Source organism: Scyliorhinus torazame, chromosome 31 (genome assembly GCF_047496885.1).
Source record: "Scyliorhinus torazame isolate Kashiwa2021f chromosome 31, sScyTor2.1, whole genome shotgun sequence".
In the NCBI taxonomy this organism is placed as follows: Eukaryota; Metazoa; Chordata; class Chondrichthyes; order Carcharhiniformes; family Scyliorhinidae; genus Scyliorhinus; species Scyliorhinus torazame.
The window spans coordinates 21,133,589-21,155,993 of record NC_092737.1 but is presented as its reverse complement, the minus strand read 5'-3'; the positions used below and the strand labels follow the sequence as shown (position 1 = coordinate 21,155,993).

Sequence of the window (22,405 nt, the reverse complement as noted above, 5' to 3'; positions counted from 1 at the left end):
AACACCACTTCATCAGATCCTCAGACTGACGCTCGTTGCCCCATACTTGGCAAGCAATCATTCTTGGACTGTGTTGGGAGTCTCCTCATGGCACCTGTTTCCTTCCTCTCCGCTGCTGTGTCTTGAGGAACAGGCCCACCAGATGCGTGCGTTCCCGTCTGCGCTGACTTCTTCGATGGGGGCGGGGGTGTCGGTCGACAGGGCAGCTGAAGGGCACTTTTAAAAAACATTGTTCATTTACAGGATGTGGGTGTCGCCGGTTAGGCCAGCATTTATTGCCCATCTCTAGTTACCCATTGGAAGGTGGTGGGTGAGCCACCTTCTTGAACCGCTGCAGTCCTTGAGCTGTAAGTACACCCACAGTGCTGTTAGGGAGGGAGCTCCAGGATGTTGCCCCAGCAACAGTGAAAGAACGACCGATATATTTCCCAGTCGGGATGGTGAGTGACTCGGAGGGGAACCTTCAGGTGGTGGGGTTCATAGGTATCTGCTGCTCTTGTCCTTCTAAGAACTACGAAAAGTACAGCACAGGAACAGGCCCTTCGGCCCTCCAAGCCTGCGCCGACCATGCTGCCCGACTAAACTACAATCTTCTACACTTCCTGGGTCCGTATCCCTCTATTCCCATCCTATTCATGTATTTGTCAAGATGCCCCTTAAACGCCACTATCGTCGCTGCTTCCACCACCTCCTCCGGCAGCGAGTTCCAGGCACCCACTACCCTCGGTGTAAAAAAAGCTTGCCTCGTACATCTCCTCTAAACCTTGCCCCTTAAACCTATGCCCCCTAGTAATTGACCCCTCTACCCCGGGGGAAAGCCTCTGACTATCCACTCTGTCTATGCCCCTCATAATTTTGTAGACCTCTATCAGGTCGCCCCTCAACCTCCGTCGCTCCAGTGAGAACAAACCGAGTTTATTCAACCTCTCCTCACAGCTAATGCCCTCCGTACCAGGCAACCTCCTGGTAAATCTCTTCTGCACCCTCTCTAAAGCCTCCACATCCTTCTGGTAGTGTGGCGACCAGAATTGAACACTATACTCCAAGTGTGGCTTAAATAAGGTTCTATACAGTGCAACATGACTTGCCAATTTTTATACTCAATGCCTCGGCCAATGAAGGCAAGCATGCCGTATGCCTTCTTGACTACCTTCTCCACCTGTGTTGCCCCTTTCTAGATGGCAGAGGTTGTGGGTATTGGAAGGTGCTGCCTGAGGAACCTTGGTGAGTTGCTGCAGCATCGTGTGGATGGTACACACGGCTGCCACTGTTCGTCGGTGGTGGAGGGGTTTGAATGTTTGTGGAAGGGGTGCCAATCAAGCGGGGCTGCTTTGTCCTGGGTGGTCACTGGGGTGCCAGTCAGCAGAGGTGGACGGCGGGGCTGAGGGGGGAGTAAGAATCGGTCATCCAACCATCTCCGCCCGAGCTCACTCACCTGTTCCCTCACTCTGGTGCTTGCGTTCGACAGGCTGTGCTGACACACCGCGAAGACAGTTTTCCGTTGCTTCCTCAGTCTGATGAGCTGTTCCTGCGGGCGGCAGTAAAATGCACGTGAAGTGACGACAACGAGCCAATCTCTACCCCCAGTTCCGTTCCTCCTCTCCTGAACCAGCTTGCAAGACAGACCCCCCCAACGCAGACAGTCAGTGCCCCGTGCAGCAGGGGAAACAAACAATCTCACAGGTGAGGGTCTGGCCAGCGATGTAACCTGGCCGCATTGGGGAAGCAGTCCGACAGGCGTGCTCAGTTGGCAGAGTCTTTTGAGGAGTTCCTGGATCGTAAACAGATGGTGGTGAACCAAAATGTGGCGCCCCTGCTAGGTGATGAGTGGAGGAATTTCAGATATGCATTGTAGTGGGGCAGCGCGGTGGGGCAGTGGGTTAGCACTGCGGCCTCACGGTGCCGAGGTCCCAGTTTCGATCCCGACTCTGGGTCACTGTCCGTGTGGAGTTTTCACATTCTCCCCATGTTTGCGTGGGTTTCGCCCCCACAACCCAAAGATGTGCAGGCCATGTGGATTGGCTGTGCTAAATTGCCCTTGATTGGAAAAAATTAATTGCGTACTCTAATTTTTTTTTTAAGATATGCATTCTATGTATTTGATGCAGTAAGGGTTAAAATCCTGGGTTAGTGTGCGTATGCATCAGTTGCAGTAACCTCTTTTTTTTTTAAAGTCCTGGTTTAAAAAAACAGGAACTTGGGCTCCAGAGGGGCAATTAAAGCATCGTAAACATGAGATCATCAGCCATTCCAACCATGTATATTATTTACCTCAAGTTGGGTTAATGGAATTTTGTTTATATATAGAAGGTTCCCTGGGGAGTAGGTAATTAGAGACATTTTGTTTAGCCTTAATAAGATAATGTAGTTAATGGAGGAGCTTGGGCTGAAGCAGTCAGGTGTTGAGTTTCAGTTCAGTTTAGATCGGAGATGTGATCAGACCAGCAGCTTTTTTTCAAATGCTAGGATGTTAAACAGTAGCTTTCACAGGCAAGAATCTGCAGGCTGTTTCCTGAAGGATATATCTCTCTCTCAAAGACATCTCTGTGCAGCAAGTATTGCTGGGCTGGCTAACTGTATTTAAAAGTGAGTTTTGACCAGAGATGGGTTTTGCCTGATTGGAAAGGAAGAAGATAGCAGATGGAATTAAAGTGTTCCATTTTACTGTTAAGCATTGTTTAACTGGTAATTGCAAGCTACTTCTTTATGTTAGTTATTAATACTGTATTAGGGGGACCTCCGGTTGCGGCTATGTGGAGCTAAGCCGCACGTTGAGGGTAGAACCCTCAAGAGTATTGAAAGTCAAAGAGATCTAGGAGTACAGGTCCACAGGTCACTGAAAGGGGCAACACAGGTGGAGAAGGTAGTCAAGAAGGCATACGGCATGCTTGCCTTCATTGGCCGAGGCATTGAGTATAAAAATTGGCAAGTCATGTTGCACTGTATAGAACCTTAGTTAGGCCACACTTGGAGTATAGTGTTCAATTCTGGTCGCCACACTACCAGAAGGATGTGGAGGCTTTAGAGAGGGTGCAGAAGAGATTTACCAGAATGTTGCCTGGTATGGAGGGCATTAGCTATGAGGAGTGGTTGAATAAACTCGGTTTCTTCTCACTGGAACGAAGGAGGTTGAGGGGAGACCTGATAGAGGTATACAAAATTATGAGGGGCATAGACAGAGTGGATAGTCAGAGGCTTTTCCCCAGGGTAGAGGGGTTAATTACTAGGGGGCATAGGTTTAAGGTGAGAGGGGCAAGGTTTAGAGTAGATGTACGAGGCAAGTTTTTTACGCAGAGGGTAGTGGGTGCCTGGAACTCGCTGCCGGAGGAGGTGGTGGAAGCAGGGACGATAGTGACATTTAAGGGGCATCTTGACAAATACATGAATAGGATGGGAATAGAGGGATACGGACCCAGGAAGTGCAGAAGATTGTAGTTTAGTCGGGCAGCATGGTCGGCACGGGCTTGGAGGGCCGAAGGGCCTGTTCCCGTGCTGTACTTTTCTTCGTTCTTTTGTTTGTTCGGCAGCTCCCACTTGGAATGGACTTTTGGGCTCTTTTCAGGGCCCCCAACGGCACTCTTTCGACGTTTTCCGGTGTGGGAAGGAGTCTACAACAGGGCCCCGTCAGTATATGGCTTCAACCAGGAGCGGGGCGACAAAAAAGGTGTTGGTGGACCCGAAGAAGGTGCGAGGGAAGAAGGACAAAATGGCAGCGGGCGGAGACCAGGCAGCGTGGATGCAGTGGGCGGAGGAGCAGCAGGAGGGTATCCAGCGCTGCTTCAGAGAGATTAAAACGGACTTGTTAGAGCCGATGAAGGCTTCTATTGATAAACTGCTGGAGACACAGGCGGCCCAGGGGGTGGCGATCCGCGAGGCTCGACAAAAGATCTCTGACAATGAGGACGAGATCTTAGGCCTGGCGGTAAAGGTGGAGGCGCTCCACAAGAAATGGCAGGAGCGGTTCGAGGAGATGGAGAATCGGTCGAGGCGGAAGAATCTGCGGATTCTGGGCCTCCCGGAGGGGCTGGACGTGGGGGCCTATGTGGTCACCATGTTGAACTCGCTGATGGGAGCGGGGTCCTTCCAGGGGCCCCTGGAGCTGGAAGGGGCCCATAGAGTGCTGGCGAAGAGGCCCAAGGCTATCGAGCCTCCGCGGGCGGTGCTGGTGCGGTTCCATCGGTTCGCCGATCGGGAGTGTGCGCGCAGGTGGGCCAAGAAGGAGAGGAGCAGCAGGTGGGAGAACGCGAAGGTTCGAATATACCAGGACTGGAGTGCGGAGGTGGCGAAGAGGAGGGCCGGGTACAATCGAGCGAAGGCGGCGCTGCACAGGAAGGGGGTGAAGTTTGGCATGTTGCAGCCGGCGCGACTGTGGATTACATACAAAGACCGGCACCATTATTTTGAGTCTCCGGAGGAGGCGTGGACCTTTGTTCAGGCCTAGAAGTTGGACACAGATTGAGGGTCGGGATGGACGATTGGGGACTGCGGTTGATATGTTATGTTTAATTTTTTTTTTCTCGAGGGGGGGGGGGCGTTGTATTGCTCCGGGTTTCTTTTTCTCTGTGTTTTTCTCTTTCGGGTTGGTGAGGGTGGCTGGGGCGGGTTGGGCACTGTTTTGGTTGCGTTGGTCGGGGGAGCTCTTGGAGGGGGGTAGGTAAACGGAACAGGGGTGGTGGCCGGCTGTGAGATGGGGCCCCGCGGAGGAGGGGGAGGCCCGAGTCAGGGGTGAGGGGACTGGGCCTGCAAAAGGAGCTGCGTCAGAGGTGGCGGGGCCGGGTAGGTGGAAAGCGCGGGCTTTTTCCTGCGCTGAAGACTGGAGAGGGTGGGGCCGGGGCGGGGAAGGGAGGGTTGTTTCCCACGCTTAGAACGGAAGAGGGAGGAGGGAGAGCCTATGGATGGGGAACGGGAGAGGAGGGTGTGCCACACAACGGGAGGAGTCGAAGGAGAGGCGGGAGCGGCCGGGGTCAGCAGACTTGCGGAAGTGCAAGGGGGGGGGAAGTAAATCAGCTAGGCTGGGTCCTAGCCGGGGGGATGGGTCCTAGCTGGGGGGGGGGGGGGGGGGGGGGGGTGTATCGAGTTGCTGCTGCTATGGTCAAGGAGGAGCTGGAGCGAGTGGGGGGGTCGAGACGGGGGTATGCCGCTGTGGGGAATGGGCCGGGTGTGGGGTGCGGGCGCTTGGCTGGCCGAGGAGGGGGTCATGGCTAGTCGGCAGGGGAGCGGGGCGGGTAGCCCCCTAATCCGGGTGATAACCTGGAATGTAAGGGGACTGAACGGGCCGGTCAAGTGGGCGCGTGTGTTCGCGGACCTGAAGGGGCTCAAGGCGGATGTGGTTAAGCTTCAGGAGACACACCTGAAGGTGACAGACCAGGTAAGATTGAGGAAAGGGTGGGTAGGTCAGGTGTTTCACTCGGGGCTAGATGGCAAAAATCGAGGGGTGGCGATCTTGGTGGGAAAGAAGGTGTCATTCGAGGCTTCGAGCATTGTGGCAGATAATGGCGGTAGGTACATAATGGTAAGTGGTAAGTTGCAGGGAGAGAGGGTGGTACTGGTCAATGTGTATGCCCCGAACTGGGACGATGCGGGTTTTATGCGGCGTATTTTGGGTCGGATCCCAGACTTGGAAGTGGGGGGCCTGATAATGGGGGGAGACTTTAACACGGTGCTGGATCCGGCACTGGATCGCTCCAGGTCTAGGACGGGTAGGAAGCCGGCGGCGGCAAGAGTGCTGAGGGGGTTTATGGACCAGATGGGAGGGGTGGACCCTTGGAGATTTGCATGGCCGGGGGCTAGGGAATTTTCATTCTTCTCACATGTCCATGTCGGCTTATTCCCGAATTGACTTTTTCGTTTTGAGTAGGGCGCTGATAGCGAGAGTAGAGGATACTGAATATTCGGCAATTGCCATTTCGGACCACGCCCCGCATTGGGTGGACTTTGGATTAATTGGATGGGGGAGGAGAGGGACCAGCGCCCGCTGTGGCGCTTGGAGGTGGGGCTGTTGGCGGACGAGGAGATGAGCGAGCGGGTCCGAGGAAGTATAGAGAGGTACTTGGAGTCCAACGACAACGGGGAGGTCCGAGTGGGGATGGTATGGGAGGCACTGAAGGCGGTGGTGAGGGGAGAGCTGATTTTCATTGGGGCCCACAAGAAGCGGAGGGAGCGGGGGGAGAGGGAGAGGCTGGTGGGGGAGGTGGTGAGGGTAGACAGGAGGTATGCGGAGGAGCCCGAGGAAGGATTGTTGAGGAAGAGGCATAGCCTCCAGGCCGAATTCGACCTGGTGACCACCAGGAAGGCGGAGGTGCAGTGGAGAAAGGCCCAGGGGGCGATTTAAGAGTATGGGGAAAAGGCTAGCCGGATGCTGGCGCATCAGCTTCGGAATCGGGACGCAGCTAGGGAGATCGGGGGAGTTAAGGACAGGGGAGGGAATGTGGTGTGGAGTGGGGTTGGCATCAATGGGGTCTTCAGGGACTTTTACGAGGAATTGTACCGATTCGAGCCCCCACGGGCGGAGGGAGGGATGGGCCGCTTCAAGGACCAATTGAGATTTCCAACAGTGGAAGAGGGACTGGTGGCGGGATTGGGGGCCCCGATTGGGCTGGAGGAGCTGATCAAAGGGATAAGAAGCATGCAGGCGGGGAAGGCACTGGGGCTGGACGGTTTCCCGGTCGAATTCTATAAAAAATATATGGACCTGTTGGGCCCGCTGTTAGTCAGGACCTTTAATGAGGCAAGGGAGGGGGGGGGGCGTTGCCCTCGACGATGTCCCGGGCACTGATCTCCTTGATCCTGAAGCGGGACAAAGATTCCCTGCAATGTGGGTCTTACAGACCGATTTCCTTGCTAAATGTAGATGCCAAGGTGCTGGCGAAGGTCTTAGCCTCGAGAATTGAGGATTGTGTGCCGCAGATCATCCATGAAGACCAGACTGGGTTGGTGAAGGGGAGACAGTTGAACGTGAATGTGCGGAGGCTTTTGAACGTTATCATGATGCCGGCGAGGGAGGGGGAGGCGGAGATAGTGGTGGCGATGGACGCTGAGAAAGCCTATGATAGGGTAGAGTGGGGGTACCTGTGGGAGGTGCTGAAGAGGTTCGGGTTTGGGGAGGGGTTTGTCAGGTGGGTGAGGTCCCGATGGAGAATGTGGCCACAAACAGGAGGAGGTCTGAGTACTTTCGGTTGCACCGAGGGACGAGACAGGGGTCCCCCCTGTCCCCCTGCTCTTCGCACTGGCGATGGAACCCCTGGCTATGGCACTGAGGGAGTCAAGGAACTGGAGGGGGTTGGTGCGGGGTGGGGAGGAGCATAGGGTGTCGCTTTATGCGGACGGCCTGCTGCTGTATGTGGCGGACCCAGTGGGAGGAATGCCGGAGGTAATGAGGATTCTTAGGGAATTCGGGGACTTTTCGGGGTACAAACTCAACATGGGGAAGAGCGAGCTGTTCGTAGTTCATTCAGGGGACCAGGAGAAGGGGATTGGCGAGCTCCCACTAAAAAGGACGGAGAGGAGCTTCAGGTATTTGGGGGTCCAGGTGGCCAGGGGCTGGGGGGCCCTGCATAGGCTTAACTTTACAAGGCTGGTGGAGCAAATGGAGGAGGAGTTCAAGAGGTGGGACGCGTTGCCGCTGTCCTTGGCGGGTAGTGTGTAGTCAATCAAAATGACGGTGGTCCCAAGGTTATTGTTCCTGTTTTAGTGCTTCCCCGTGTTTATCCCGAAGGCTTTTTTCAGGTGGGTTAACAGGAGTATAATGGGATTTGTGTGGGCACGAGGGACTCCGAGGGTGAGAAGGGTGTTCCTGGAGCGGAGTAGAGATAGGGGGGGACTGGCGCTGCCCAACCTCTGTGGGTACTACTGGGCCACCAATGCGACGATGATGCGCAAGTGGGTGATGGAAGGGGAGGGGGCTGCATGGAAGAGGCTGGAGCCGGCGTCTTGTGTGGGTACGAGTCTGGGGGCGCTGGCAACGGCGCCGCTGCCGCTCCCTCCAAGGAGGTATTGCACCAGCCAGGTGGTGGTGGCTGCCCTCAAAATTTGGGGGCAGTGGAGGCAGCACAGGGGGGGAAGTTGGGGCCTCAGTGTGGACCCCATTATGGGGGAACCACCGGTTCGCCCCAGGAAGAACAGGTGGAGGGTTTGCGGGGTGGCACAGGGCAGGAATACGAAAGTTGGGGGACCTGTTTGTGGACGGGAAGTTCGCGAGCTTGGGTGAGCTGGAGGAGAAGTACGGGCTCCCCCCGGTGAACAGCTTCAGGTACTTACAGGTAAGGGCGTTTGCCAGACGGCAGGTGGTGGAATTCCCGCGGCTACTGCCACACACAGTACAGGACAGGGTGCTCTCGGGGGGGATGGGTGGGAGTGGGGAAGATCTCGGAAACCTACCAGGTGATGCAGGAGGAGGAGGACTCGGTGGTGGAGGTAAAAGGAAAGTGGGAGGAGGAGTTGGGGGAGGAAATTGAGGAAGGGACGTGGGCAGATGCCCTGGGGAGGGTGAACTCTTCCTCATCGTGCGCGAGGCTCAGCCTCATACAGTTTAAGGTGCTGCACAGGGCACACATGATGGGGACAAGGATGAGCCGGTTTTTTGGGGGTGAGGACAGGTGTGTTTGGTGCTCAGGGAGCCCAGCAAACCACACCCATATGTTCTGGGCATGCCCAGCGTTGGAGGAGTTTTGGAAGGGCGTAGCGAGGACGGTGTCGAGGGTGGTAGGATCCAGCGTCAAACTGGGCTGGGGGCTGGCAATATTTGGGGTGACAGAGGAGCCGGGAGTGCAGGAGGCGAAAGCGGCCGGAATTCTGGCCTTTGCGTCCCTGGTAGCCCGGCGAAGGATTCTTCTTCAGTGGAAAGATGCGAGGCTCCCAAGTGTGGAATCCTGGATCAGCGATATGGCAGGGTTCATTAAGTTGGAGAGGGTGAAATTCTCCTTGAGAGGGTCGGTACAAGGGTTCTTTAGGCGGTGGCAACCGTTCTCAAGACTTCCTGGCAGAACGATAGACATTGGTCAATGGCAGCAGCAGCTCAGTGGGGGGGGGGGGGGGGGGGGGGGGGGGTTTACTTTATTTTTGTTTTTGTTATTTACACTGAAGGGTCAAAGGCGGTGTATATACCTGTTGTGTTAAGTCGGGGTGTTAATATTAATTTATTATTTATGTACAGGTGGGGGGGTATGGGGGGTTGCTTTTCCAGATTGTGTTTTGTACTTAACCCTGTTGGGTTCTTTTTTTTCATTTTGTTATTGATATTTTATGAAAACCTTTAATCAAAATTATTTTAAAAACAAAAAAAGTGAACACTGTATTATTCATAAAGTTTGTTTTAGTACACCGTATCCCTATTTGGGCGTGTAGTCACTCCGGGACCGGAGTATCCTTTCATCACAGTCTCACAAATTAAAAATAGTGGGGTTTCTGGTCCGGTATCCCAGCAACTGTTGGGGGTGTGGTCTGGGATCGCAATAGCGAAAACCAATGGGGGAGGAGAATACGGTGATTGGCAGAAAGAAATGGCGAAGCAATTTATCAATTAACGAAGGTTACCAAGCCTTTTTGCCTTCCTATTTGTCTGCTGCACCGGCAGGTGTGATCCATGGACACCCAGGTTCCTCTGAATTCAAACACTTAGCAATCAATTACCCTTCAAAAAAAATTCTGCTTTTCTGACCAGTGGATAACTTCACCCACATTGGGCTGGATTCTCTGTTTTGGGAACTATGTCCCCACGCCGTCGTAAAAACTGAGGACTTTCACGTCAGAAAAACTGGCGTAAAAGGGCCACATGTTTCTAGCCCTGTAGGGGGCGAGCAGAGACCCAGCGTAAAACTCGCAGCTTTTGCTGCAGGTACGGGTCCCCTCCAGCGGCCACCGTGCTCCATGGCGGACTCAAGACCACGGAGCTGGACATTGAAAATAGGCCACCCGATTGGCCGCACGCTCGACCCTGACCGCCCGCCCAAACATTGCCCGGCCGCATATAACGACCCCCACCCAACCGCCCTCCGATCGGCCTGCAGCCGCCACTCTAGTTTCCCGACCGGCAGGACCATGAGTGGGCCTCCAGCAATGACCCCAGGTGGGTTCTGTGCGGCCTTTCGGGGTCCGCAGAATCGGGGAACCGGCACCAGTCCCGCCCGCGGGGAAATGGATTCTCTGCCCAGGCGCCAGCCGTGATTTTGGCGTCGGGGTGCGGAGAATCCAGACCATTGTATTCCACCTGCCATCTTCTCGCCCACTCACGCGAGCAGCTGTCGACATCCATAGAATCCCGACAATGCAGGAGGCCAATCAGCCCCTTCAGTCTGCACTGACCTGCCGAAAGAGCGCCCGACTGGAAACCGGAGCACCCGGAGGAAACCCATGCAGGCACGGGGGAGAAAGTGCAGACTCCGCACAGACAGTGACCCAAGCCGGGAATCGAACCTGGTACCTTGGAGCTGTGAGACAACAGTGCGAACCGCCGTGCCGCACAAGTTGAGTGAGCGGGCAAACACGCGGCAGATGAAGTACAATGAGACAAAATGTAAGCTATCCACTTTGGTGTGAAAAGCAGAAAGGAAGAGTATTGTTAAATGGTGATATGTGGGGGAATGTGGATGTACAAAGGGATCTGGGTGTCCTTGTACACCAATCGATGAAAGTAGAGGCAGGTGCTGCAAGCAATTTGGGGGGGGGGGCGCATGTAGCACAGTGGTTAGCACTGTTGCTTCACAGCTCCCGGGACTCGGGTTCGATTCCCAGCTTGGGTCACTGTCTGTGCGGAGTCTGCTCGTCCTCCCCGTGTCTGCGTGGGTTTCCTCCGGGTGCTCCGGTTTCCCCCCACAGTCCAAAGATGGGCGGGTATGGGGGATTGGCCGTGTTAAATTGCCCTGTAATATCCAACGGTTAGGTGGGGTTACTGGGTTACAGGGATAGGGTGGAGATGGGAGCTTAAGTAGGGTGCTCTTTCAAGGGCTGGTGTAGACCCGATGGGCCAAATGGCCTCTTTCTGAAATGAAATGAAAGAAAATCGCTTATTGTCACAAGTAGGCTTCAAATGAAGTTACTGTGAAAAGCCCCTAGTCGCCACATTCCGGCGCCTGTTCGGAGAGGCTGTTACGGGAATCGAACCGTGCTGCTGGCCTGCCTTGGTTTGCTTTCAAAGCCAGCGATTTAGCCCTGTGCTAAACAGCCCCTCTTCTGCACTGTAAATTCTATGAATTAAGAAGGCACATGGTATGTTGGCTGTCATTGCAAAAGAATTTGAGTTCAGGAGGAGAGATGTCTTACTGCAGTTATACAGGGCCTTGGTGAGGCCACACCTGGAGTATTGCGTACGGTTTTGGTCTCCATAACTAAGAAAGGATGAGCACTGTAAGAAGTCTTACAACACCAGGTTAAAGTCCAACAGGTTTGTTTCAAACACTCGCTTTCGGACCCAAGGAAGGAGCAGCGCTCCGACAGCTAGTGTTTGAAACAAACCTGTTGGACTTTAACCTGATGTTGTAAGACTCCTTACTGCACTCACCCCAGTCCAACGCCGGCATCTCCACATCAGAAGAAAGGAGGTGCAGCGCAGTGGCACAGTGGGTTAGCCCTGTTGCCTCACGGCGCCGAGGTCCCAGGTTCGATCCCGGCTCTGGGTAACTGACCGTGTGGAGTTTGCACATTCTCCCCGTGTTTGCGTGGGTTTCGCCCCCACAACCCAAAGATGTGCCGGGTAGGTGGATTGGCCACGCTAAAATTGCCCCTTAATTGGAAAAATGAACTGTGTACTCTAAATTTATAAAAACAAAACTAAGAAAGGATAGATTTGCCACAGGAGGGAGTACAGCAGAGGTTCAGGCTGATACCGGGGTTGGGGGCTGTACGATGAGGAGAGATTGGTTCGTCAGGGCCTGTCTTCACTCAAGTTGAGAAGGACGAGAGGAGATCTGATTGAAATGTCAAAAATTCTAAACAGGGCTGGACAGACTAGACGCAGGGCGTATGTTTTCCCTGGTTGGGGAATCTAGAACCAGGGCGCACACTCTCAGGATACTGGGGTAGACCATTGAGGACTGAGACGAGGAAACACTTCTTCACTCAAAGGGTGGTGAATCCGAGCAATTCCCGACCACAGAAGGCCATGAGGCCAAGTCACCATGTAATAGGAAAGAGATAAGCTTCTTCAAATTTTAATGGCTTCAAGGGATATGGGGAGGAAGGGAGATCATACTGAAGGGCGGGGCAGCCTCTAAGGTCCAAATAGCCTACCGCTACTCTTTCTTTCTATCTGTGATCCTTTCATTGGTTTCAAGTCCTGCGCCAGCCCAGTTGACATGCAAACTGTGGCAATGGAACTTTCCCCAGGCCCACGCCTTCAGCGTCTAACCCTCGCCTGATTATCCCAATGCCAAATGCCACATGGGTAAGCTCACCATCTGACCGTCTGATTTTTAACTTGGAACCTACCGTCTCAAATTCTCGCAGCGAAACAGCTTTCCTCATTCTATCAACACGAGAAGAATGTCACTAATGGGATGGAGCACTTCACCATTTCAGATGCCCAACAAAGAATGAAGCACTCCCAGGACAGGTACAGCACGGGGTTAGATACAGAGTAAAGCTCCCTCTACACTGTCCCCATCAAACACTCCCAGGACAGGTACAGCACGGGGTTAGTTACAGAGTAAAGCTCCCTCTACACTGTCCCCATCAAACACTCCCAGGACAGGTACAGCACGGGGTTAGATACAGAGTAAAGCTCCCTCTACACTGTCCCCATCAAACACTCCCAGGACAGGTACAGCACGGGGTTAGATACAGAGTAAAGCTCCCTCGACACTGTCCCCATCAAACACTCCCAGGACAGGTACAGCACGGGGTTAGATACAGAGTAACGCGCCCTCTACACTGTCCCCATCAAACACTCCCAGGACAGGTACAGCACGGGGTTAGTTACAGAGTAAAGCTCCCTCTACACTGTCCCCATCAAACACTCCCAGGACAGGTACAGCACGGGATTAGATACAGGGTAAAGCTCCCTCTACACTGTCCCCATCAAACACTCCCAGGACAGGTACAGCACGGGGTTAGATACAGAGTAAAACTCCCTCTACACTGTCCCCATCAAACACTCCCAGGACAGGTACAGCACGGGATTAGATACAGAGTAAAGCTCCCTCTACAGTGCCCCCATCAAACACTCCCGGGACAGGTACAGCACGGGGTTAGATACAGAGTAAAGCTCACTCTACACTGCCCCCATCCAACACTCCCAGTACAGGGATAGCACGGGTTTAGATAGAGTAATGCCCCACCTACACAGAGAGCAGGCACAGCACAAAATCACAATCTGCGCACCAAGAAAACCATTCAGAAACTTTTTTTGTTGTGTGTCCTACAATCAGATTAACTGAGGCCACGCGGTCTTATTTCGTGTGGGCTGTCGGCAGCCAACTGCAGAGGCCCAGCAGACGGGATCGGCCAATATTACCTTGGTCGCTGGATATTCAGAGATGACGGCCAGTCTCCAGAGAATATGGAAGTGAGCACAGAGCAATGCTTGAATGATAATCTGGGGAACGAAAAAGAGGGAAGGAATGAGCATAACCACGATACCTTCACAAGCAGCTGACACAGCAGTCTGGGCTTCCGAGACAGTAAACTGGACAACAATCTCTGGAGTATCAAAGAATGATCGGTGGTTTCACTGCAACGTGAAAGACTCAGAGGGTTCGATGTGGTGGATGACACAGGGATGCTTCCCCAGAGTGGGGAGAGCTCTACTCCAGGGTGCTGTGGATTGCTGAAACAGAGGTAACGTTTTGTTGAAGCTTTTCTACTTGCACTCTGCAGGACAATTCGCAAAAATAGCAATGTCAGGGGAAGCAAAAAACGTACACGGGGCGCTGATTGGTTGGCAAGTGACCTCTGATTGGTAGAGACATTTCCATGGAGAATGCACAAGGTGATGGTGACCGACAGTTAACTGCCAAGCAATATTTCACATTTAATCCAGGCAGCATGATTCTAATTGAACAAAGCATTTCCCTGACAAATGAACCAGCAAAATGCTGTCACTTATTTTGATTAACTGAAACAGGCGCAATATGCGCACATCTCCTTTCTGACTGCAAAGAACAGGGCCCTGTGCATTAACACATGAAGCCACTGGACTATGGAGTGATGGCCGAGCTGTCAGGCAGTCAGTACTGAGGGAGTGCTGAACTGCCAGAGGGTCAGTACTGAAGGAGTGCCGCACTGCCAGAGGGTCAGTACTGACGGAGTGCTGTACTGTCAGAGGGGCAGTACTGAGGGAGGGCCGTACTGTCAGAGGGTCAGTACTGAGGGAGTGCTGCACTGTCAGAGGGTCAGTACTGAGGGACTGCTACACTGTCAGAGGGTCAGTCCTGAGGGAGTGCCGCACTGGCGGAGGTTCAGGACTGAGGGAGTGCTGCACTGCCAGAGAGTCAGTACTGAGGGAGCGCTGCACTGTCAGAGGGTCAGTACTGAGGGAGCGCTGCACTGTCAGAGGGTCAGTACTGAGGGAGCGCTGCACTGTCAGAGGGTCAGTATTGAGGGAGTGCCGCACTGGCGGACGTTCAGGACTGAGGGAGTGCTGCACTGACAGAAGTCAGGACTGAGGGAGTGCTGCACTGTCAGGGGGTCAGTACTGAGGGAGTGCTGCACTAGCGGAGGTTCAGTACCGAGGGAGCACCACACTGTCAGAGGGTCAGCAATGAGGGAGTACCGCGCTGTCAGAGGTTCAGGACTGAGGGAGTGCTGCACTGACAGAGGGTTAGTACAGAGGGAGTGCTGCACTGTCAGAGGTTCAGGACTGAATGAGTACTGTACTGGCAGAGGGTCAGTACTGAGGGAGTGCTGCACTGTCAGAGGGTCAGTACTGACGGACCGCTGCACTGTCAGAGAGTCAGTACTGAGGGAGTCCTGCACTGTCAGAGGTTCAGGACTGAGGGAGTGCTGCACTGTCAGGGGGTCAGTACTGAGGGAGTGCCGCACTGTCAGAGTGTCAGTACTGAGGGAGTGCCGCACTAGCGGAGGTTCAGTACTGAGGGAGTGCCGCACTGCCAGACAGTCAATACTGAGGGAGCACCGCACTGTCAGAGGGTCAGCAATGAGGGAGCACCGCGCTGTCAGAGGGTCAGTACTGTGGGAGTGCCATAGTGGCGGAGGTTCAGGACTGAGGGAGTGCTGCACTGTCAGAGGGTTAGTACTGAGAGAGTGCCGCACTGTCAGAGGGTCAGTACTGAGGGAGCGCTGCACTGCCAGAGGGTCAGTACTGAGAGAGTGCCGCACTGTCAGAGGGTCAGTACTGAGGGAGTGCTGCACGGTCAGAGGGTCAGTACTGAGGGAGAATGGCACTGTCAAAGGGTCAGTACTGAGGGAGAGCTGCACTGTCAGAGGGTCAGTACTGAGGGAGCGCCGCACTGGCGGAGGTTCAGGACTGAGGGAGTGCTGCACGGTCAGTGGGTCAGTACTGAGAGAGTGCTGCACTGTCAGATGTCAGTACTGAGGGAGTGCAGCACTAGCGGAGGTTCTGTACTGAGGGAGTGCTGCACTTTCAGAGGGTTAGTACAGAGAGAGTGCTGCACTGTCAGAGGTTCAGGACTGAGGGAGTGCCGCACTGTCAGGGGGTCAGTACTGAGGGAGTGCCGCACTGTCAGAGGGTCCGTGCTGAGGGAGTGCTGCACGGTCAGAGGGTCAGTACTGAGGGAGTGCTGCACTGTCAGAGGGTCAGTACTGAGGGACCGCTGCACTGTCAGAGAGTCAGTACTGAGGGAGTGCTGCACTGTCAGAGGGTTAGTACTGAGGGAGCGCTGCACTGTCAGAGGGTCAGTTTTGAGGGAGTGCCGCACTGGCGGACGTTCAGGACTGAGGGAGTGCTGTACTGACAGAAGTCAGGACTGAGGGAGTGCTGCACTGTCAGAGGGTCAGTACTGAGGGAGTGCTGCACTAGCGGAGGTTCAGTACCGAGGGAGCACCACACTGTCAGAGGGTCAGCAATGAGGGAGTACCGCGCTGTCAGAGGGTCAGTACTGTGGGAGTGCTGCACTATCAGAGGGTCAGTACTCAGGGAGTGCCGTACTGGCGGAGGTTCAGGACTGAGGGAGTGCTGCACTGTCAGAGGGTTAGTACAGAGGGAGTGCTGCACTGTCAGAGGTTCAGGACTGAATGAGTACTGTACTGGCAGAGGGTCAGTACTGAGGGAGTGCTGCACTGTCAGAGGGTCAGTACTGACGGACCGCTGCACTGTCAGAGAGTCAGTACTGAGGGAGTCCTGCACTGTCAGAGGTTCAGGACTGAGGGAGTGCTGCACTGTCAGGGGGTCAGTACTGAGGGAGTGCCGCACTGTCAGAGTGTCAGTACTGAGGGAGTGCCGCACTAGCGGAGGTTCAGTACTGAGGGAGTGCCGCACTGCCAGACAGTCAATACTGAGGGAGCACCGCACTGTCAGAGGGTCAGCAATGAGGGAGCACCGCGCTGTCAGAGGGTCAGTACTGTGGGAGTGCCATAGTGGCGGAGGTTCAGGACTGAGGGAGTGCTGCACTGTCAGAGGGTTAGTACTGAGAGAGTGCCGCACTGTCAGAGGGTCAGTACTGAGGGAGCGCTGCACTGCCAGAGGGTCAGTACTGAGAGAGTGCCGCACTGTCAGAGGGTCAGTACTGAGGGAGTGCTGCACGGTCAGAGGGTCAGTACTGAGGGAGAATGGCACTGTCAAAGGGTCAGTACTGAGGGAGAGCTGCACTGTCAGAGGGTCAGTACTGAGGGAGCGCCGCACTGGCGGAGGTTCAGGACTGAGGGAGTGCTGCACGGTCAGTGGGTCAGTACTGAGAGAGTGCTGCACTGTCAGATGTCAGTACTGAGGGAGTGCAGCACTAGCGGAGGTTCTGTACTGAGGGAGTGCTGCACTTTCAGAGGGTTAGTACAGAGAGAGTGCTGCACTGTCAGAGGTTCAGGACTGAGGGAGTGCCGCACTGTCAGGGGGTCAGTACTGAGGGAGTGCCGCACTGTCAGAGGGTCCGTGCTGAGGGAGTGCTGCACGGTCAGAGGGTCAGTACTGAGGGAGTGCTGCACTGTCAGAGGGTCAGTACTGAGGGACCGCTGCACTGTCAGAGAGTCAGTACTGAGGGAGTGCTGCACTGTCAGAGGGTTAGTACTGAGGGACCGCTGCACTGTCAGAGAGTCAGTACTGACGGAGTGCTGCACTGTCAGAGGTTCAGGACTGAGGGAGTGCTGCACTGTCAGAGGGTCAGTACTGACGGAGCTCTGCACTGTCAGACAGTCAGTACTGAGGGAGTGCTGCACTGTCAGACAGTCAGTACTGAGGGAGTGCTGCACTGTCAGACAGTCAATACTGAGGGAGTTCTGCACTGTCAGAGGGTCAGTACTGAGGGAGTGCGGCACTGTCAGAGGGTCAGTACTGAGGGAGAACGGCACTGTCAGAGAGTCAGTACTGAGGGAGTGCTGCATTGTCAGGGGGTCAGTACTGAGGGAGTGCCGCACTGTCAGAGGGTTAGTACTGAGGGACCGCTGCACTGTCAGAGGGTCCGTGCTGAGGGAGTGCTGCACGGTCAGAGGGTCAGTACTGAGGGAATGCTGCACTGTCAGAGGGTCAGTACTGAGGGAGTGCTGCACTGTCAGAGGTTCAGGAGTGAGGGAGTGCTGCACTGTCAGACAGTCAGTACTGAGGGAGTGCTGCACTGTCAGAGGGTTAGTACTGAGGGACCGCTGCACTGTCAGAGGGTCAGGACTGAGGGAGAACGGCACTGTCAGAGGGTCAGTACTGAGGGAGTGCTGCACTGTCAGAGGGTCAGTACTGAGGGAGAACGGCACTGTCAGAGGGTCAGTACTGAGGGAGTGCTGCACTGTCAGAGGGTCAGTACTGAAGGAGTGCCGCACTGCCAGAGGGTCAGTACTGACGGAGTGCTGTACTGTCAGAGGGGCAGTACTGAGGGAGGGCCGTACTGTCAGAGGGTCGGTACTGAGGGACTGCTACACTGTCAGAGGGTCAGTCCTGAGGGAGTGCCGCACTGGCGGAGGTTCAGGACTGAGGGAGTGCTGCACTGCCAGAGAGTCAGTACTGAGGGAGCGCTGCACTGTCAGAGGGTCAGTACTGAGGGAGCGCTGCACTGTCAGAGGGTCAGTTTTGAGGGAGTGCCGCACTGGCGGACGTTCAGGACTGAGGGAGTGCTGTACTGACAGAAGTCAGGACTGAGGGAGTGCTGCACTGTCAGGGGGTCAGTACTGAGGGAGTGCTGCACTAGCGGAGGTTCAGTACCGAGGGAGCACCACACTGTCAGAGGGTCAGCAATGAGGGAGTACCGCGCTGTCAGAGGTTCAGGACTGAGGGAGTGCTGCACTGACAGAGGGTTAGTACAGAGGGAGTGCTGCACTGTCAGAGGTTCAGGACTGAATGAGTACTGTACTGGCAGAGGGTCAGTACTGAGGGAGTGCTGCACTGTCAGAGGGTCAGTACTGACGGACCGCTGCACTGTCAGAGAGTCAGTACTGAGGGAGTCCTGCACTGTCAGAGGTTCAGGACTGAGGGAGTGCTGCACTGTCACAGGGTCAGTACTGAGGGAGTGCCGCACTGTCAGAGTGTCAGTACTGAGGGAGTGCCGCACTAGCGGAGGTTCAGTACTGAGGGAGTGCCGCACTGCCAGACAGTCAATACTGAGGGAGCACCGCACTGTCAGAGGGTCAGCAATGAGGGAGCACCGCGCTGTCAGAGGGTCAGTACTGTGGGAGTGCCATAGTGGCGGAGGTTCAGGACTGAGGGAGTGCTGCACTGTCAGAGGGTTAGTACTGAGAGAGTGCCGCACTGTCAGAGGGTCAGTACTGAGGGAGCGCTGCACTGCCAGAGGGTCAGTACTGAGAGAGTGCCGCACTGTCAGAGGGTCAGTACTGAGGGAGTGCTGCACGGTCAGAGGGTCAGTACTGAGGGAGAATGGCACTGTCAAAGGGTCAGTACTGAGGGAGAGCTGCACTGTCAGAGGGTCAGTACTGAGGGAGCGCCGCACTGGCGGAGGTTCAGGACTGAGGGAGTGCTGCACGGTCAGTGGGTCAGTACTGAGAGAGTGCTGCACTGTCAGATGTCAGTACTGAGGGAGTGCAGCACTAGCGGAGGTTCTGTACTGAGGGAGTGCTGCACTTTCAGAGGGTTAGTACAGAGAGAGTGCTGCACTGTCAGAGGTTCAGGACTGAGGGAGTGCCGCACTGTCAGGGGGTCAGTACTGAGGGAGTGCCGCACTGTCAGAGGGTCCGTGCTGAGGGAGTGCTGCACGGTCAGAGGGTCAGTACTGAGGGAGTGCTGCACTGTCAGAGGGTCAGTACTGAGGGACCGCTGCACTGTCAGAGAGTCAGTACTGAGGGAGTGCTGCACTGTCAGAGGGTTAGTACTGAGGGAGCGCTGCACTGTCAGAGGGTCAGTTTTGAGGGAGTGCCGCACTGGCGGACGTTCAGGACTGAGGGAGTGCTGTACTGACAGAAGTCAGGACTGAGGGAGTGCTGCACTGTCAGAGGGTCAGTACTGAGGGAGTGCTGCACTAGCGGAGGTTCAGTACCGAGGGAGCACCACACTGTCAGAGGGTCAGCAATGAGGGAGTACCGCGCTGTCAGAGGGTCAGTACTGTGGGAGTGCTGCACTATCAGAGGGTCAGTACTCAGGGAGTGCCGTACTGGCGGAGGTTCAGGACTGAGGGAGTGCTGCACTGTCAGAGGGTTAGTACAGAGGGAGTGCTGCACTGTCAGAGGTTCAGGACTGAATGAGTACTGTAATGGCAGAGGGTCAGTACTGAGGGAGTGCTGCACTGTCAGAGGGTCAGTACTGACGGACCGCTGCACTGTCAGAGAGTCAGTACTGAGGGAGTCCTGCACTGTCAGAGGTTCAGGACTGAGGGAGTGCTGCACTGTCAGGGGGTCAGTACTGAGGGAGTGCCGCACTGTCAGAGTGTCAGTACTGAGGGAGTGCCGCACTAGCGGAGGTTCAGTACTGAGGGAGTGCCGCACTGCCAGACAGTCAATACTGAGGGAGCACCGCACTGTCAGAGGGTCAGCAATGAGGGAGCACCGCGCTGTCAGAGGGTCAGTACTGTGGGAGTGCCATAGTGGCGGAGGTTCAGGACTGAGGGAGTGCTGCACTGTCAGAGGGTTAGTACTGAGAGAGTGCCGCACTGTCAGAGGGTCAGTACTGAGGGAGCGCTGCACTGCCAGAGGGTCAGTACTGAGAGAGTGCCGCACTGTCAGAGGGTCAGTACTGAGGGAGTGCTGCACGGTCAGAGGGTCAGTACTGAGGGAGAATGGCACTGTCAAAGGGTCAGTACTGAGGGAGAGCTGCACTGTCAGAGGGTCAGTACTGAGGGAGCGCCGCACTGGCGGAGGTTCAGGACTGAGGGAGTGCTGCACGGTCAGTGGGTCAGTACTGAGAGAGTGCTGCACTGTCAGATGTCAGTACTGAGGGAGTGCAGCACTAGCGGAGGTTCTGTACTGAGGGAGTGCTGCACTTTCAGAGGGTTAGTACAGAGAGAGTGCTGCACTGTCAGAGGTTCAGGACTGAGGGAGTGCCGCACTGTCAGGGGGTCAGTACTGAGGGAGTGCCGCACTGTCAGAGGGTCCGTGCTGAGGGAGTGCTGCACGGTCAGAGGGTCAGTACTGAGGGAGTGCTGCACTGTCAGAGGGTCAGTACTGAGGGACCGCTGCACTGTCAGAGAGTCAGTACTGAGGGAGTGCTGCACTGTCAGAGGGTTAGTACTGAGGGACCGCTGCACTGTCAGAGAGTCAGTACTGACGGAGTGCTGCACTGTCAGAGGTTCAGGACTGAGGGAGTGCTGCACTGTCAGAGGGTCAGTACTGACGGAGCTCTGCACTGTCAGACAGTCAGTACTGAGGGAGTGCTGCACTGTCAGACAGTCAGTACTGAGGGAGTGCTGCACTGTCAGACAGTCAATACTGAGGGAGTTCTGCACTGTCAGAGGGTCAGTACTGAGGGAGTGCGGCACTGTCAGAGGGTCAGTACTGAGGGAGAACGGCACTGTCAGAGAGTCAGTACTGAGGGAGTGCTGCATTGTCAGGGGGTCAGTACTGAGGGAGTGCCGCACTGTCAGAGGGTTAGTACTGAGGGACCGCTGCACTGTCAGAGGGTCCGTGCTGAGGGAGTGCTGCACGGTCAGAGGGTCAGTACTGAGGGAATGCTGCACTGTCAGAGGGTCAGTACTGAGGGAGTGCTGCACTGTCAGAGGTTCAGGAGTGAGGGAGTGCTGCACTGTCAGACAGTCAGTACTGAGGGAGTGCTGCACTGTCAGAGGGTTAGTACTGAGGGACCGCTGCACTGTCAGAGGGTCAGGACTGAGGGAGAACGGCACTGTCAGAGGGTCAGTACTGAGGGAGTGCTGCACTGTCAGAGGGTCAGTACTGAGGGAGAACGGCACTGTCAGAGGGTCAGTACTGAGGGAGTGCTGCACTGTCAGAGGGTCAGTACTGAAGGAGTGCCGCACTGCCAGAGGGTCAGTACTGACGGAGTGCTGTACTGTCAGAGGGGCAGTACTGAGGGAGGGCCGTACTGTCAGAGGGTCGGTACTGAGGGACTGCTACACTGTCAGAGGGTCAGTCCTGAGGGAGTGCCGCACTGGCGGAGGTTCAGGACTGAGGGAGTGCTGCACTGCCAGAGAGTCAGTACTGAGGGAGCGCTGCACTGTCAGAGGGTCAGTACTGAGGGAGCGCTGCACTGTCAGAGGGTCAGTTTTGAGGGAGTGCCGCACTGGCGGACGTTCAGGACTGAGGGAGTGCTGTACTGACAGAAGTCAGGACTGAGGGAGTGCTGCACTGTCAGGGGGTCAGTACTGAGGGAGTGCCGCACCAGCGTTGGTTCCGTATTGAGGGAGTGCTGCACTGTCAGAGGGTCCGTGCTGAGGGAGTGCTGCACGGTCAGAGGGTCAGTACTGAGGGAGTGCTGCACTGTCAGAGGGTCAGTACTGAGGGAGTGCTGCACTGTCAGAGGTTCAGGAGTGAGGGAGTGCTGCACTGTCAGACAGTCAGTACTGAGGGAGTGCTGCACTGTCAGAGGGTTAGTACTGAGGGACCGCTGCACTGTCAGAGGGTCAGGACTGAGGGAGAACGGCACTGTCAGAGGGTCAGTACTGAGGGAGTGCCGCACTGGCGGACGTTCAGGACTGAGGGAGTGCTGCACTGACAGAAGTCAGGACTGAGGGAGTGCTGCACTGCCAGAGAGTCAGTACTGAGGGAGCGCTGCACTGTCAGAGGGTCAGTACTGAGGGAGCGCTGCACTGTCAGAGGGTCAGTATTGAGGGAGTGCCGCACTGGCGGACGTTCAAGACTGAGGGAGTGCTGCACTGACAGAAGTCAGGACTGAGGGAGTGCTGCACTGTCAGGGGGTCAGTACTGAGGGAGTGCTGCACTGTCACAGTGACAGTACTGA

At 55.4% G+C, this 22,405-nt stretch overlaps 1 protein-coding gene across 1 annotated transcript in view; it reads right to left on the bottom strand.

Annotated features, from left to right (window-relative positions):
* Positions 1-22,405, bottom strand: part of LOC140404757 (cohesin subunit SA-1-like) — a 118,196-nt gene that overhangs the window by 43,564 nt on the left and 52,227 nt on the right. Inside the window, exons 15-16 of the mRNA XM_072493472.1 lie at positions 13,445-13,525; positions 1,436-1,528 (exon numbers count right to left, since the gene is read on the bottom strand). Coding sequence (XP_072349573.1) covers positions 1,436-1,528; positions 13,445-13,525 — 174 coding nt within the window. The remainder of the gene's footprint in view (positions 1-1,435; positions 1,529-13,444; positions 13,526-22,405) is intronic.